The sequence below is a fragment of the Primulina eburnea genome, chromosome 9 (assembly GCF_022965805.1).
Source record: "Primulina eburnea isolate SZY01 chromosome 9, ASM2296580v1, whole genome shotgun sequence".
In the NCBI taxonomy this organism is placed as follows: domain Eukaryota; kingdom Viridiplantae; phylum Streptophyta; class Magnoliopsida; order Lamiales; family Gesneriaceae; genus Primulina; species Primulina eburnea.
The window spans coordinates 33,786,319-33,803,585 of record NC_133109.1 but is presented as its reverse complement, the minus strand read 5'-3'; the positions used below and the strand labels follow the sequence as shown (position 1 = coordinate 33,803,585).

The 17,267-nt window shown below is 32.3% G+C and overlaps 3 protein-coding genes across 5 annotated transcripts; 2 read left to right on the top strand and 1 right to left on the bottom strand.

Moving 5' to 3' along the window:
• Positions 1–1,637: 1,637 nt before the first annotated feature.
• LOC140841925 (MADS-box protein AGL24-like) lies at positions 1,638–8,979 on the top strand. Of its 3 annotated transcripts, none has more exons than XM_073209664.1 (9): positions 1,638–1,820; positions 2,244–2,440; positions 6,845–6,926; positions 7,051–7,112; positions 7,202–7,301; positions 7,644–7,685; positions 7,981–8,022; positions 8,120–8,220; positions 8,750–8,979. In XM_073209664.1, the coding sequence occupies exons 2-9, from the start codon at positions 2,259–2,261 to the stop codon at positions 8,769–8,771; spliced, it is 633 nt and encodes a 210-aa protein (XP_073065765.1). In that variant the 5' UTR covers positions 1,638–1,820; positions 2,244–2,258; the 3' UTR covers positions 8,772–8,979. The 3 variants fall into 3 exon arrangements, with proteins under 3 accessions (XP_073065765.1, XP_073065763.1, XP_073065764.1); XM_073209662.1 differs by having other exon boundaries at positions 7,981–8,028; XM_073209663.1 differs by lacking the exon at positions 1,638–1,820 and adding an exon at positions 1,838–1,957 and having other exon boundaries at positions 7,981–8,028.
• A 1,103-nt stretch (positions 8,980–10,082) lies between these two features.
• LOC140841923 (fructose-1,6-bisphosphatase, cytosolic) lies at positions 10,083–12,875 on the top strand. Its single transcript, XM_073209661.1, has 3 exons — positions 10,083–10,600; positions 11,387–11,783; positions 12,294–12,875. Exons 1-3 carry the CDS (start codon positions 10,199–10,201, stop codon positions 12,692–12,694), a joined length of 1,200 nt encoding a protein of 399 aa, XP_073065762.1. The 5' UTR covers positions 10,083–10,198; the 3' UTR covers positions 12,695–12,875.
• A 565-nt stretch (positions 12,876–13,440) lies between these two features.
• Positions 13,441–15,481, bottom strand: LOC140841922 (costars family protein). The gene is made up of 2 exons (XM_073209660.1): positions 15,333–15,481; positions 13,441–13,795 (listed from the first exon to the last, which is right to left on the bottom strand). The coding sequence occupies exons 1-2, from the start codon at positions 15,411–15,413 to the stop codon at positions 13,601–13,603; spliced, it is 276 nt and encodes a 91-aa protein (XP_073065761.1). The 5' UTR covers positions 15,414–15,481; the 3' UTR covers positions 13,441–13,600.
• Positions 15,482–17,267: the final 1,786 nt, after the last annotated feature.

Sequence of the window (17,267 nt, the reverse complement as noted above, 5' to 3'; positions counted from 1 at the left end):
ATATATATATATATATATATATATATATATATATATATATATATTGCATTCACATGCGAAACAAAATTTTGCTATTTATATTTGGCAAAATATGGCAAGTGAATAATATTCGTACAAGGAAATTCCATATGAAACAAGATAATTAAAGGCATGGTTCAGATTTCAGCGTACAATTTTATCATAAATTCTCTACAGTACTTTACCCAACACGCTTTGTTGTACGGGGAGCACTAGCATCACAAAATCGCTAAACCCGTTCGTAAAGTATCTTAGGTCCACCAAATGCTTTTTCCACGTTTCATCGCTCTCACCCCCCATTTTCCCAATAACCTATAATAACTTCAATTCCAATTCCATCCAATTATTTGAAGAGAAAGATTTTTATTAATTAGGATTAATTTCAAGCTGAGACGTTTGAAATTTATTATACTTTGTATAAGTGATGTGTAAATAAATACATTAATATAGACATCACAATGCGAATACGAGATATTATAGAGTATTTCAAGAAGTTCGATGACTTCTAGTCGGTGTCTAGTTAAGTTTAATGAGAAGGTAGATCACAACTTTAAAGATTTACAATACTTGAAGGACTTGAGATGAAATTACTATATTCTCCTTTGTTTTAATCGATTGATTTTATAATAATAATAATAATAATAATAATAATGCATTGTGCTGGCCTCGGTCACTTAAATTTGGGTGAATGGGGTGGCATGCATAAAAATAATCAGATTATTTTCCCAAAACCCATATTTTTTTTTTATAATTATATTACCTCATTGGTGAAAACAAATTAGTGTAACAAAGTACTGTGCATCAATTTTAAGGAAAATATACAAGGCACTCCAATCTAAGTTCCAAAAAAAAAAAAAATGTAAGAATTCAAGGACTCAAACCCAAGCGTTCGTATATTGTTTTGGCTGTAAATCAAGGTGTTTGGGATGAGTCGAACAAGTATAACTCGAACTCAAAAGTTGTTTTTGAACTCGCGGGCTAAATTTTTTTTACAAAATTTTTATAAAAGTTTTAAAAAATATTGTTTTAAGAACAAATATGCGTTTGAACAAATATTCGACAAAAACGTAATTTAAGTTGATAATTACTTTGTCTCATAAATCATATTTAAAAGCAAAATGTATGATTTTGTTGGACTAAAATTAATATTTTAAATAAGGTGCACATAAATTACTTTCACAACCAAAAACCCTACAAACTAATTCTTCTCGTCAAAAACTCGATCTTACCATTTTTCAAACTAAAAACTCACAATCTATTATTTTCCCTAGTTCTCACTTTGATCATATGTAAACAGAAATTCGATCAAAAATATAAATAACAATTATTATCAGGAAAGCCACAAGACCATAGTCGGAAATACTGACCAGCCCAATGTTGTAATATAAAAAATATTATAAGTTGGATTATTTTTTTAAATATTTTTTTCATGCGAGTTTATAGTATATGTATAGTTTTCCTAATGATCAATTTATCAAGTTAACGTGATTTGAAAACTACCGTATTAACTATTAGTTTATTCATTACACATCGAAATATAAAGTCTACGTACAAGTTCCACGGTAATAAAAAAAAAATAATAACAAATTAAAAATTATATAACGATGTCCGTCCAACTATGGTCAGTCCCCACAACACTTGATATGGGCAAGCTGCATTAATCATGTTCGAGCTAAAATTGTCCACCACTGGAATCATTTTGCTGTTATATTCAAGATCTGCGGAAGCCTTCTTCTTCTCTCTCTTACCCCTCTAGGGTTATTGCTATCTTTCTTGAATTAGCTTTCCCTTCTGCAAGTCAGGTGATGTCACGACTTTTCCTTGAATCAGCAACTGAAAAAGTTTCTATTTTTACTCAAAAATATGTACTGCGCGCAGATTCTTGCTTAAAACCCAGAAAAACTAGCTATCTAATCGATCCACTTCTTTTGCTGTTATTGTACGTACAATATAATATATATATACATACGTGAAAGATTCCATTTCTTGGCTGAATATATAAGGGTTTCACTGCTTTCGGATTTTGTGTTGTACTTGAAGATATGCTTTCCTCTCCCCCCTTCAATTTTTTAAGCCAGAAACCCATTACCTTTGGTCCTAATTTCTGTTCTCTATGTAATAACTGGATATATATATATATATATATATATATATATATATATATATATATATGTGCTTGTATATAAATGGGTTTCTGTTGGTTTATGAATTGAACAATTTTGCAGGCGAAAACTTATAAAATGGTGAGACAGAAGATTGAGATAAAGAGAATTGACAACTTGACAGCGAGACAGGTTACGTTTTCGAAGAGGAGAAGAGGGCTTTTGAAGAAGGCTCAGGAGCTCTCCACTCTTTGTGATGCTGAGCTTGGCCTCATTGTTTTTTCCGCTACTGGGAAGCTCTTTTCTTTCTCCAGCTCCAGGTCTCTCTCTCTCTTTCTCTCTCACACACGAACACGCACACCTGCGTGTTGAAAATTTTGGAAAACCCTGATGTAGCTTATGGACCATATATAATACAGATGAAAAACCATTTCGTTGATTTGTTCCGCGATCTTTTGTCAAGAAATGGAGAAATATACTGATATTCTATGCTTTGATATGTATTTTGTACATGTCTTGATTTTCTTATGGTGCGTGTGTGTGTGTGTGTGTTCATATCCTCTAAAAATCTAATTGTACTTGGATCAGTTCTTTTTTTGTTTATATGATAGGATATAATTGAATAAAAGTTCTAATAGTACTGGTGATGATCTTGGGATTACATCAGAGTAAATCTGATAATTCGATTGATGACTTTGATAGCAAACAAAATAGGAGAAAAACTATCATCCAAAATGGATCCTAGCTATTATGTTAAGTTGTCAAGAAATAGTTAATGAAAACGAAATCGTGTCTGAATCCATAATCACCGACGATCCATGTGGTCGTTTAAAGGACCCTTTAATTTTCTCTCTAAGTTTCTCCATCTATGATTGAATATATATCAAAATAGAATCAGGCTGATTTTATGGAGCAACAGTAAGCACTTCAAGCTCCAATACATATGTATGTAAGATACAAGCATATATATTACACATACGTATACGTTATATACATATTATTTAATAAATTCTAAGTCTATCTTATATAAGTAGAGTTTGGGATAGCTTCTAGGAATCACTTATTAGATTTTAGTCACATGAAAGTGACTTTGAGTAATTGTGAATGACGGCTTCAGTTTTACTTCTATAACTTTTATCAAAAGCTAGAAGCAAGAATATGATTTTTTTTTCTTACTTCTGTTTTTTATATGATTTAAAATTACAAGTAGACAATATTTATCATATTATCTTTGCTTTTTAAACAATATTTTGCATTTGTATATAATTTGCATTTCGAGGTTTTTTTATACATTTTTGTGTGTTAATACAAATTTTGTCATTTTTATATTTTATTTTTTATAATTTTATATATTTTTCAAACATTCGTGTTATAAAAAATAAATTAATTTTGATACAATTTCATAATGTAATGATAATTTTATAAACATATTGTTGATGGTAAAAACATCAAATTTTTTATAATTAAAATAGATCAGTTTTATATAATTTAAGGATATGTTTGTCATAGTTTTGATATCATGCACACTTACCGTGCACATCTTTGTGAGCATCGATGAGGTGTCACTCACCCATTGGGTGTGATGAAATATAGAAAAATTGTGCATCCAATGGATGAGTGACACATCATCGGTGCTCACAAAAGTGTGCACGGTAGATGTGCAGGATATCAAAACTCATGTTTGTCATTTAACTAAAAATTAAGCTCGGAAGCAATATTATCCAAACACTCAAACACTGACTTATATTAAGTTTAGAAAACACTTTCTACTTTAGCTTCTCACCAACTTCAAAAAAATCTGTAAAATAATCACTTTAAAATAAGCAAAAACTATCCAAAACGCTCCCATAAATAACTGACAATAAATTATATTATTGTTAAGCTAAATTGATGACTCTATTTGATAAATAAATATATGAAAATCCATCATGTAAATCCCCGCTCCCATTAGAACATGATAAGGGCAATCCTATCTTGTGGACAGTTACATCACGTATCAACCTAATTCATGTTAAATCATCAAGAAATAATGGACGAATATCAATTGCCTTACCGGGAAGTTTAGTTTGCATTGCAAATTAACACATTTTTTAGAGAATCTTTTAAATTCTCTATGCTCTCGACGTTATTCCATCGTAAAAATAGAAATTACATTTTAACTTTTACATACACATTAAAATATTATGTGCACCCAATCAGATGTGTTAAAACCCAAATAATCTTAATCCTTAACAAATCAGTACTTTTTATTTGGTTTACTTACCTTATTATTCTTTGCAAGAATAAATTAATTACAAATTTTATTGTCAGACCAATATTTACCTATAATCCATTTGGTCCATCAATCATACCAAAATATAGGATCAAATGTTTTTGTTTACATTTGTAACTTGACCCACCATTAGTCATCATACCGATACAACTGAATAACAGACATTATAATGTGGACATGTTGCATGAAAATTTTATTCAATGTTATCTTAACATGTATTTGATCCAAATTTTTGTTCATTAAAATTCATTGAGATCAAACCATGCAAAATTCTTCTTCTTCTTTTTTTTTTTAACATTAAAAAATAAAATAAAATCAATCCGAGAGATCCCGAAGAACAACACAAGAAAGCCCAAATAGAATATTTTCATCTAGCCAATGAAAATCTAGAGAAACATCTACAGCTCTGCGAGCTAGAAAATGAGCCACACAGTTGGTCGAGCGATACATATGCTTAATAGAAATAAAGCTAGTGTCCAGAAGCAAAAAAATTGACATGCAAGGCTAGAACCCCTACTGGACCAAACTCCTTATCTGGATTAAGAGCTAAGCGAACCGCCTCATAAGAATCTGAGAAAATACTGGCGGCCATGCCAAACTTTAGTTACATTATGCAAATAATAAGCTCAAAATATCCATAAATAAAAGTCACTGAAAAATAACTATAAAAGCATCTAAACTTACAAACTTCTACTAAAACTGTGTATTATCGATTGACATGATACTCATACAAACAATTTGCTCATAAAATGCTTTAGATATTTATTAATTAGTCCCTTAGTGATTAAGTGGATCTACAAACATGAAGCTTGTTTCAATGTATTCTAGGATAATTTTTAGCAATGAATCTTTCTTCAATAACTAGTACATTGAAATATATATAGTTTGACTTCATCGGGTTTCTGTTTGTTTGAATACGGAATTATTGGATTATTCACAAAATATCTTAAAGTTATATTTGGATAGAATGATTTGGATTTAAGAAAGTATTCATGTTGGGATGAATTTGAAATACACTCCAATAACTCAAAAAATAACTATTTTGGCTTTGAAATTCATGGTAAAGTGGATTTGCCAGAACAATCCAATGAATTTGTTATTATGAATTTGAAATTCCTAACTTCAAATTCATATATCCTTCCAAATGCAACCCAAATTACCTTTCAACATTATATATCCACTCTGTATTATTAACGTCTGTTATAGATTCTATAGTCATCATACCCATACTTGGACGCCTCATAACATACCATAAAACTTTGGTGTCGTCGTAGAAGAGACTACAAGTGTCTGTATAGCACTCTGCCTCGTCTATATAGGACATCCTATATTTGTTTTCCTCAAAAGTGGAAAAAATAGGACATTGGGAAAAAAATGTCATTGCATATCGAAGGTACATTTTGCACTTCCTTTGAGAGGTCAGGAACTCAGGGTCCCTGTTATATATGAGAATACTACAAATACAGGCATAGCTTTGCTCTAGAGCATTTATAGTTACAAATTTCAAAAAGTGGATCTCTTAATTACAATTTAGCAAAATTTTAATTCTCTTGAAATTACCAATTTTGGATGAATGAGATAAGTACTAATTGTGCTTATGATAATCATGATGTAGGGATTTAGATGTCATTTTGTTTATATCATTCATAGACATTAAACACAATTTTATATTATATGATAATGTCAAATATTTATCGCATCCCATCTTTTTATTTTCACCACGATTGGAGTTAATACGAGTTTATGAGTAAGTTTCTTATGAGACTATCTCACGGGTCTATATCCATGAGACAGTCGACTTAAGTCATATCTACCATGAAAAAGTAATATAGTTGGCATAAAAAATAACATTTTTCACGAGCTAGATCAGGTTGGACATTCATCTCATAAAATTGGCTCGAAAATGTTTTACAATAGTTTTTGTTCGAGATTATTATGTTTTAAAAAATTTATTGAGAGTTTATTTTTATTTTCAATATATAAAAGAAATTAATTGTGTTTTGCTATTGAAAATGACATGTGTACTAAGAATGGGACATTACTATTTGTCATTTTCTCCTAGGGGAAAAATCATAATTAGATCTATATGATATCCTAATAATACTTATTTGTTTTCATTCATTATCCTCGCATGATATATATACCAATCAACGGCACGAAAGTAAGTGATTAGATTGAAAATTCAATTTTTTAAAAAAAAAATTGAGGTGGTCAGGGGAAGAAAATTTCACTATATCAATCTTAGTCATATCTTTAATTTTGTAATATTTTCTTATGTAACACAGATATGACACTGATATGTTTGGTATCATGTAAAAAATATGGAAAAATGACTAAAACTTAAGGTTGACAGCATAGTATATTAGACCAAAATCACACAAAGATAAACATATAATATGAAAAAACAATTTTTCCTTAAATTTATTCTATTAATGGTCGTTTTGTCTTGAAGCATGACACAACTCATTCAAAGGCATAAGCTGCTGACAGACAAGTCCAACAAATTAAGCCAATGGCCTACTAAAGAAGATCAGGTAATAAAGTTCCCATGCACCCTTTGCTTGCCCTATCTATCTAGTTTTAACATACACTGCCATATATACGAGTTTTACTGCGAAAATATGGACTGATTCTTTTATGTTTTTTTTAACCTTTTAGCCTGAAACTAAAGGCAACGAAGTGCTGAAGAAGGAGCTTATGGAGAGGACTATTGAATTACAGTATGAAATTCATCAAGAATTTGTTATATATGTTTCGAAGTAGATGTTTTGATATTTCTCCTCTTTTGTTTTTCTGATTTTTTTTGCAGGCGACTCAAGGGAGAAGAGCTTCAAGGACTTGGGCTGGACGACTTGATCAGACTAGAGAAATTGGTCGAGGGAGGATTAAGCCGTGTCGGAAAAACAAAGGTCTTTTTTCTTTGTCCTGCTTCTTCTTCGTTTTTTTAAAATCAAACAATATCACCCCGGTCGTGATAGGGGATTTGGCAGACCCTTAACAATATATACATCAAAGAGGAGTGAGACTAACCCGAGCCTCCGGAGAGATACAGCTACGCTTTTTACAACATAGATAGTTGTTACACAACTCAAAATATGTCTGAGATGTTATTTACATCATAAACTTTAATAAATTTATGAACTTGTTGAGTCTCATGCGCCAAAAAATTCCGTCCTATTTCTTCTTCCTTCTCACCAAAGTTCTTGTTAAATCATATGTACATAATATCCAAGTCTTTGTACGTATTGCAGAATGACATGCTTTTCCAAGAGATAAGCCTGCTGAGGATGAGGGTAAGTCTGAAAGGACCTAATGCTATGTTTGTTTGCAATTTCGGATTGAACTTAACCATTTCATGCACGTTTGTACCTTGAATCTCTATCCATTATTTACATATGGAATCAAATAATTTTTATTTTTTTCTTCAAATGTAATAATTAAAAGCTAGAAAAGCTTAGCTATATATATATATATACATGTCTGTAACATATGATAAAATCTGAGAAAAAATAAGTCATCTTCTTCTGCTTGCCTCCTGTTTCTTCCGCTTATGCCTACTTATACGAGTTTCGTTTCAAAAAACCTCAGGAAATGGAACTAGAGGAAGAGAATGCAATGTTAAAACTACAGGCAGAGGTTATCGATCCAAATATAAACTAATTACATTGGGCCCTTTATTAATTATTCCTATTTATCAAGTGATAATATATAATTAATATATTTTTAGATGCATGATTTGGAAGGCAAAAGGACTGCACCAAAACAAGGAAATTCTGCGGAATCATCCATTGTAGTCGATGACAGCAGCGAGACTCTCCTTAGGTTGGGGTAAGTCCATACTCCGCGATAATATATACACATATACATACACATGTATATATAGCAGCTTAGAACAGTACTATTTATTACTAATCAGATTGCAATATATTATCTACTTATTTTGTATATTTAAAGTAATGATACTTTTAGTGAAATGTGTTGTTTGATTTTAGTAAACTTTCAGTCATTTAGATACATTTAATTTGAGGTTATTTGAGAATTAAGCATTTTCATTGAACTTATAACTTCTGTTTTCATTCACCATTTCATTAATTTATATGTTATTCCATATATCTAAAGATCTTATGCTTGTTTTTAGTTAGTCTCGTGCTTAGATACACGAAGCATGCATGATATTTCTAACATTCTCCCACATTTATTTTAAAAAATATTTGTTTGCTAAAACATGTAATGCAGTGCATTGCATTATGATATTTTAACAAACGAGTGTCATTTTTTAGGCACGTATGAGGATAATGTAATTTTTCAAAATTTTAGTCGATTTCGACATATGATTAATGGATTCTTATCTTTGCAGCTTGCCTGACTTAAACTCTTAGGATGAGACATATGCATGTCTATGGAGAAATGGATTCTTGCATTTAACTCCTTCATTAGTACTTTATAGTATGTTCTTTACTAGCACACAATTATCAATTATGTCTGGGCTTGTATTAATGTATTTCTTCATGTATAAACGATGTATTAATACTTTGACACTGTGCTGTTTAATAGGTGGTAATAGAATATTTGAAACTAATTATAAAATTGATATTTTCAAAAAAAAATTGTGAAATTTGAAATTAATGTCATATTTGTTAGAGGAAATGATGATTGTACGTATATGTGAACAATTAATAGTTCGATATATATACTTAGTGCAAATGAATTATAAAAATGCAAAATTTAAAATTTATTTTAACATGGCTATACTATTAATCGCAATAGTCGTTAATCTGTAATTAATATAATCTTATATAATATAATTTTTTGGTAATTATATTAGAATTCAATAAAAACTATACCTGATTTTTATATTCTGAAATATTTCCTTCTTTTGAAAACTGTAGCCATTGGCAAATTTGGAAGAATTTGTTAAAATAAGAACTAATTTTTTTTAAAAAAAAAATTAGCATGTCTTAAATTAAAGAATGAATATTAAATTTTACGGATACTTATTACATGTTATTCGATGTGCACGGTGATGCGAAAAACTATTTTACGCTATCAAATGACAAAAACTAATATTAATCAATGAGTAGTTCTTTTGTGAGACGATCTTACGAATACTTATCTGTGAGACGGGTCAACCCTATCTATATTCACAATAAAAAATAATACTCTTAGCATAAAAAATAATATTTTTTCATAGATAACTTAAATAAGAGACCTGTCTCACAAAATACGACCCATGAGACCGTGTCACACAAGTTTTTGCCTTGATCAATTACATGTTTGTTAAGACATTCCTATTACAAAATCTTGCCCTTTTTAAACTTAGTACAAGTATTTAAATGATTTCTTTTCAATTTATTAATTTCTAATTAAAACTTTAGAATAATAATTTTTTTGTGCGTTACAAAATCATAATTTGATTTTTTGAAAAGAGAGAGAGTCGCGATAATTATGTACAAAATTTGACCCTTCATGAACTTCAAAAAAATGTGAGATTATTTTCAATATATACCTTATAGTAATATTTAACGTTTATTTTCGGAATTTTTTTTACAAATAACCGTATTCAAACTAATTTTTTGAAAAATCACACTTTCAAAATGTATTTGAATGTGATCAAAATTATTTTGCTTACTTTTTCGTTTATTTTATTTGTTTTGAATTCAAAGCTACAAGGACTTTAATTTACAGTCAACTCTCGATTCTTTATTTCTTCCCCTTTTTTGGATAGAATTTTCAAGCCAAGAAATACCCCAAAACAGAGCTCTGATGCCCCCGTTTACACTCATCCTTAATGCCCCACTAGACTGAGATGTGCTCCGCTGCCATATTCTTGAACCCCATCTCCAGTTACCCTTCAGCACTTCGCACTTTCCCTCCAAAACTTCAGAGTTTTCAGCCAAGATTCAATTTTTGTGCTTTACCATTAAAGAAGATGTCTAGTCTTGGTGGGTTTGACTTGAAAACCACTGCTGGTGGGAATTATAGTGCTGTTAGTGATGATGATGGGATTGTTACGCTGAGGGAATTTATGGGGAAAGGAGGAGAAAATGTGGGAGATGAATTGGTGGTGTTGTTCAGTCATTTGGAGTATGCTTGCAAGAGGATTGCTGCTCTCGTGGCTTCACCCTACAACTCCACTCTTGGTAAACAATTTGGTGCTGTTGGTGGGAGTGATGACAGGGATAAGCCTAAGCCTCTTGATATTGTGGCTGTAAGTTTATTGATCAATTTTGTTGTTGAAGAATGTTACTGTGATTTGTATTTGTTTAAATTTTCATGAAGCTACATTTGGATGTACATGTTTGTGGGTGTGTGCGTGTGTGCGTGAGATCCTAATTGGGGAGGAACATTGAGTGTTCTTTCCTTGATAGTTTGCTTTTGGCATGGGCGGACCTGGTATTTAGTTGATATTGAAGCTTTATGTTTTTGGAAAGTTACATTCTGCTTTCCATGCTGATTCTGCCCACGCGTTTGGTCGTTGCGTCGTGGCTCTATGTAGGGTTACATGGATTAGTATCAGAGCTTGTCACTGTCGACTAAAGTCAAGGTTTAACCCCCAAGTGCAGGACGGATCGGTGTGATTCTTCTTTGCATTGGATGTGAGAATATCAAACCTTGAAATTATGAATTTAAGATAGAAAAGGCTGTGATATAGTTGGCCTCGGGGTTTGTATAAGTTTAAACTTTAAAGGGTGTTGATTGGCAGAGAGCTCAGCTACGTTTGCTTATTGCTGTGATGAAACACATATAATTCCATCAGGCTGCTAGTTTGAAACAAGCTACCTTATCGTTTACAACATGTTCTTTAAGTATGAATTACCCTACTTCCAATCGGAAAGTTTGTATGTTTTATGTTGTAATCGGTAATCCCATGCAAGACTAATGAACCTGTATTTCTCTTCGGCGTTGTCGCCACGCTTGTTTCACCGTACATTGATTCATTAATAACTAGATGTGAATGTGTTATTCTGATGTTCAAAATATTTTTTGGATGTAGAATGATATAATATTGTCATCATTAAGAAAATCTGGAAAAGTTTCAGTAATGGCCTCAGAAGAAGACGATGCTCCTGTTTGGCTAGCTGATGATGGCCCTTTTGTAGTCGTATTAGATCCTCTCGATGGATCCCGAAACATTGATGCCTCTATTCCTACGGGAACAATTTTTGGTATCTATAACCGTCTCATAGAACTCGATCATCTGCCAGCAGAGGAGAAAGCGATGCTGAATTCCCTCCAAAGTGGGACTAGGCTTGTGGCTGCTGGATATGTTCTCTACTCATCGGCTACAATATTGTGTATCAGCTTTGGGTCTGGGACACATGCATTTACCCTCGATCATTCAACAGGCGACTTTATTCTAACACATCCACACATAAATATTTCTCCTCGAGGTAAAATTTTTGTATATGAACATCTCAGTATCATATGCTGCAGTGAAGCAAAAAACAAAGAAAAGCCTATGCAAAAACTGAAAGTAGGCTGCAAATAAATACTTCCCAAACTTTCATATTCGACTGCATGCTTGAATGTTTTTAGCCGGCTCGAAATGTTGGCTTTAAGCTTGAAGTTGGTCTTAAAAAAAAATCAGTTTGACTCGGAATACTAATTCAAGTATCACTTAATTTGGTTCGAATTTTAATTATTAATATCTATTAAGCAAAGTCTTGCATTACATCTGGAGCTCGTGAACTCGTTTGATTATATATAGTAATATTTATATTCAAGTTTTTGGCCTCGAAATCAGTTCAAGAATATATTTCAACATGTTTGAGCTGAGCTTTCATTCAATAATTTTGCATACAAATTGGATAATAATCAAGTTGACTCGATTCAGTTGTAGCCTGATTGAAAGCTCATCACTGATTATTGCTGTAAATATATATTTGTTTTTACTCTGTCAGGGCAAATCTATTCGGTCAATGATGCACGATACTTCGACTGGCCTGAAGGTTTAAGGCGATACATAGATACTGTGAGACAGGGTAAGGGTCAACACCCTAAAAAGTATTCGGCCCGGTACATATGTTCACTTGTTGCTGATTTCCATCGGACGCTGTTATATGGCGGACTCGCGATGAATCCAAGGGACCATCTTCGCCTGGTCTATGAAGCAAATCCGCTTAGTTTCCTAGCTGAGCAAGCCGGGGGCAAAGGCTCAGATGGTAAAGGTAGAATCTTGTCCCTCCAACCAGTCAAGCTGCACCAGAGACTTCCTCTATTTCTTGGAAGTCCAGGTGATATAGAAGAGTTGGAGAGTTACGGAGATGTACAGCAGAAGGTGAATCCTGGATATGAAGTTTGATTATATACTCGAGTTTTCTGCATTTTTCGAGCAGGTTTAGTTGGTTGTTCGTTGGATCCCCAGGTATATGTTCTAATAGTGTACATGGTAGAAATGTGAAAATGATGGACTCATGTAAACAAATGTGCCTCTTTTCGAACGGATATTTGTCAACATTATTGGAGCTATCTCATTTCTCACAGTCCATGGGGACCTCGTACTGGCGATTCTTGACAAGAATGGGAATATGATTGAATTTAAAAATATAAATAAATGATGATATAATTATACCATATCATATAAAAATTAGTTAGTTTCAGAGCTCAACTTTAATTAAATAGTTAAATTATACATATAAGTTACAAATATGATTAATATATATTTAATATATTTGTTTATAATTTATTTAATAAAAAATTTAGTTCCAAAATTAATTAGTTCACAACATATGTCTAGAGACGTAACTTATATAAAATCAAATAACATTGATTTTATTATCTTATTGATACCTTATTAATATTTAACTCTATCAGTTTATGTATATTATTTAACAAAATTATATTTGTCTTTTTCATAAATCATAAAAAGTTCTAAAAAAATATATGTTTTAATTATCGGGAAAAAAATTATATATATATATAAAAAATAGAAGAAAAAATTATTTAGATGTGAGCCAGAGTTGAACGGATTCTCTACCTTTCCCTCTTCCTCCGCCCCACTCCACCCCACGTACGCTCACTGCTATACACTAAAACTACACATACAGAGAAGAATCTACTTTAAGCGATATATGGTGAAATATAATGGAACATACAACACAAAAGAATACAATATTGGAGTTTACAATCTTCAACCAATGTTTCATTCGACAGACCAGAGCAACAAGTTTGCTCCCTAGCTGGAAAGGGAAGCTTTGTAGAAGATATATTAACTTTTCACAGGGACATCACTTGATGCTGCTTCGGGTTTGAGAGTTATTTCGACGTTGTCATGAACTCCTTGCAATAATAGTTCACCATCATAAGTTAAAAGCTTGCGCTTTTTCGCTGCACGTAGTGTTCCAACTAAAGCTTCAAATATGTTTGCACATCTATCGTCATTAAATAGCACACCAAAGGTGACCTTCAAAATATAAAAAGAGGACATTGCAGCCTACGAGTTAGAAGATCTAGAAGATACACAATCTTTGTAACTCAAATTCATAATCTCCCACAAGTTTTTCTGTTATGGTTTGTATATATTACAATATACAAAATAAATAATGTTCTGACAAAGGAAAATTCACGTTTGTTCACAGATCACACTACACAGGCATTCATCTTCTTTCTACAACGTTATGAACAACAACGTATAGAAACTTTTACATCTATTGATGAAAATTCACACAAAGCAGTAAACTGAGAAGTCATAAAGTTTTAAAAGGAGAACTTGAAAAAATTTAAGCCGTTCAGGGTATGAAACGAGCAGGACTCTCTCTCCACGAGGGATAACGAGGTAACATTCTATGTAGTTATTTCATCTTATGCATCTTTTTAACGACTTCACCCTCTTTTTTTCAAAAAAATTGTCAAAACATTAGGAGATACTAAACCAGTATCACACCAATAGTTCAATTGATGTCTGTCATCTCACGTTAAGGATGCATACCATATATATTTTGGCACTCCTGTGCAGATAATCCAGGAAATTGTAAAATTAAGCAAATTTGTAAAATATGAAGGGAATGAGAGGTTTGCTTAAGCTGAGAATTTCTCCATCTTACAATAATACATAACTGTCCTCTAATACAAGAGGAATGGTTGCCTATATCTACCTATCATATGATGGCTATTCTGGGAAAAACCATCAATTTAGAAAGCAATTTGCATCAGTTTATAAATTGGAAGAATGATTGTAAAACCAGAAAGCATCCAAGCTATTTCTGAGTCCATTGCCAATTACAGGAAAGCTTCCATTCGGTTCAATTAAAAAATAAGAGCTTGGATGTTTGTCAAACATATAGTATGTGAGATGGTAATCATGATATCATTGATTTATACCTTTGAGTGAGCAGTAATCCCAGAATTCATCACTTCTTAGAACAGCCATTAGTTTCATGGTTCATCCTCTCTAATTCATGAAAACTTATTAGTAGCTTGTTAATTGCAAGAGCCTTACCCTGAAAATTCGAGTATACCCAAACTATTGACATGTTACACTGGATAAGATTTTGGTCTGAAAAACTAATACAGAGGCGTACCTCAAGATCTTAGTTCTGATATTCACTGAATTTTTGACCCAACAGTTAAAATAACAAAATATGCATTCATAGAGATTCAGAGAACTGCATTCAAAGCTAAATAAGTTTATTAGTAAAATAAAATTTTGAAATATATAAACATTTATTTAGTCACAATCCAACCACAGAGCAGAATCAATATTTAAGAAAAACTAAATCTTGAACATGACATCCTAAAACAAGCAATGCAATGTGAATATGGTGATCGAGTGAGATAAACCAACATGGATCTGAATCAAATCAACCAAAACATTAAAAATGACTAATCATAGAACAAGCAACGCGAAGAGAAAAATAAAAAAATGTGGGCCTAAATCAATCAACCAAAAAAAAAAAGAGTCTGAATCAGATCAAGCTTTTCAGGTGAACTCAAATCTGTACCTTGTAGGAGCCATCGCCTTGGGGTTTACCCAGACGTTTGATCTCCTCTTTGAGTCGGCCCACCTCTTCTTCCACGTTCATCGTTATTCTTAAACTGTGTTCCTCAGATTGATTTTAGCTGTGCATTTATTATAATGACCATGGAAACTAAAAACCAGCATTATTTATCTTATTGGTAGGATAAAAATGAACACTATCTAATGTTAAATATATATTGTCAATTTGAATAAAAATGATATTTTCTTATAAAAGATAATATTTTTTATATATCAAATTCGGAGATTTATCTGATATGACAAAATTGATGTTCTGCTAAAGTTATCTCGAGTGTTGGAAAAACAATCTCCATGATTGTTATTATTATGATTTTCCTCGAAATTGTTAGCCTATTTTTAGATTTAATTATTTTTTAAGAAAACAACTCCTTGAAATTGTATTGAAGGTATTTTTTATGTGAAAAATTTGTGTGAGACGGTCTCACATGTCGTATTTTGTGAGACAAGTATCTTATTTAGATCATTCATAAAAAATATTACTTTTTATGCTAAGTGTATTACTTTTTATTGTGAATATTGGTTATCTGGGTCATCCATGAAAAAGCATTAATTTTTATGCTAAGAGCATTATTTTTTATTGTGAATATCGGTAGAGTTGACACGTCTCACAAACAAAAATTCGTGAAATCATCTAACAAGAGACCTACTCTTTTTTAAATTTACAGTATTGATGGTACATCACTTGGGTTTTGGGTAACAAAATGGTAATGTTTAATTTCATTTTCGAAAAAGGCAAAAGAGGGTGGATAATGAATCCGACATAACCTTGTTTTTCTGAGATTATTTTCTTTTGATATTTTGATTTTTTTTTTTTTTGATATGAACACATGTCATAGATGGTAAATAAAGAGAATACAAAATACGCTGGGTATACCCCAGGGATCACATAATCAGTGTTCGAAAACCATAATCTAAGAAAATGGTTATTTCAAAAAAATAGATACATCGCAAGAATGAAATCCAAATACTGTTAGACAAAATATGAACATCATCCAGCAGCCAGCGTTCGATGAACATGAATCAAAATATTCCGAAAGATAGCTTCCACATCCAGCCTCTCACCGTCAAAAAGTGCCCTGTTACGAGCACTCCAAATGTGATAAACCAATGCAGCTATCCCCGAGTGGCACCTCCGTGCACGCATGGTAGTACCTCTGAATCTCCTGCGGAGAAGACGAGGTAAACCTGTCATAGAACGCGCCATACACTGAACTTCCAACCACTCCCACAATCTAACCCAAAGTTGTGTAGAAGCTGTACACTCAAAGAAAACATGCTGTGCAGTTTCATTTACAGTATCACAAAGACCACAAGACTTGTCTAGGATATAGGGCTGTCTGTCCTTTTTCAAGCACTTCCCATGAGCAAAAATCTAGAGGGCGAAACGGTGTTTAGGTAAGATGTGTGGTCTCCATAAAAATGGTTTCCATGGCCATCTACCTGCCCCTGGTAAGAAACTCCTGTAGGCTTCCGACAAACCCCTCGTCGTACCAAACCAAATCGACAATCTAGCCACCACCGCATCCCAACACCCCTCACGAGCCAAAAGCTCATCACGGATCTCCACGAGCTTCTTAATGAGAACAATATCATCCTTCCTCCACCTCCAATCCATGGCATCATTAGTCGAATATCTAATCCTCTATTGAATTTGGAGGAGATTGTCATCCCTAAATAAATCGGAAATTTTTTGTAACATTTTATGGAAAATATTTTAATTTTCAGGAAAATAAATTAACGCAAACAAATTACCATGTTTTGTGACTATATTCAATTAGAACATTACTCCGTCCGTGTTTTTCATCGAAACAGTTGAAACGTAACCATGTTTGAAAAAAAAAAAAAAACAAACTAACTTACACGACATTCAATGATAACC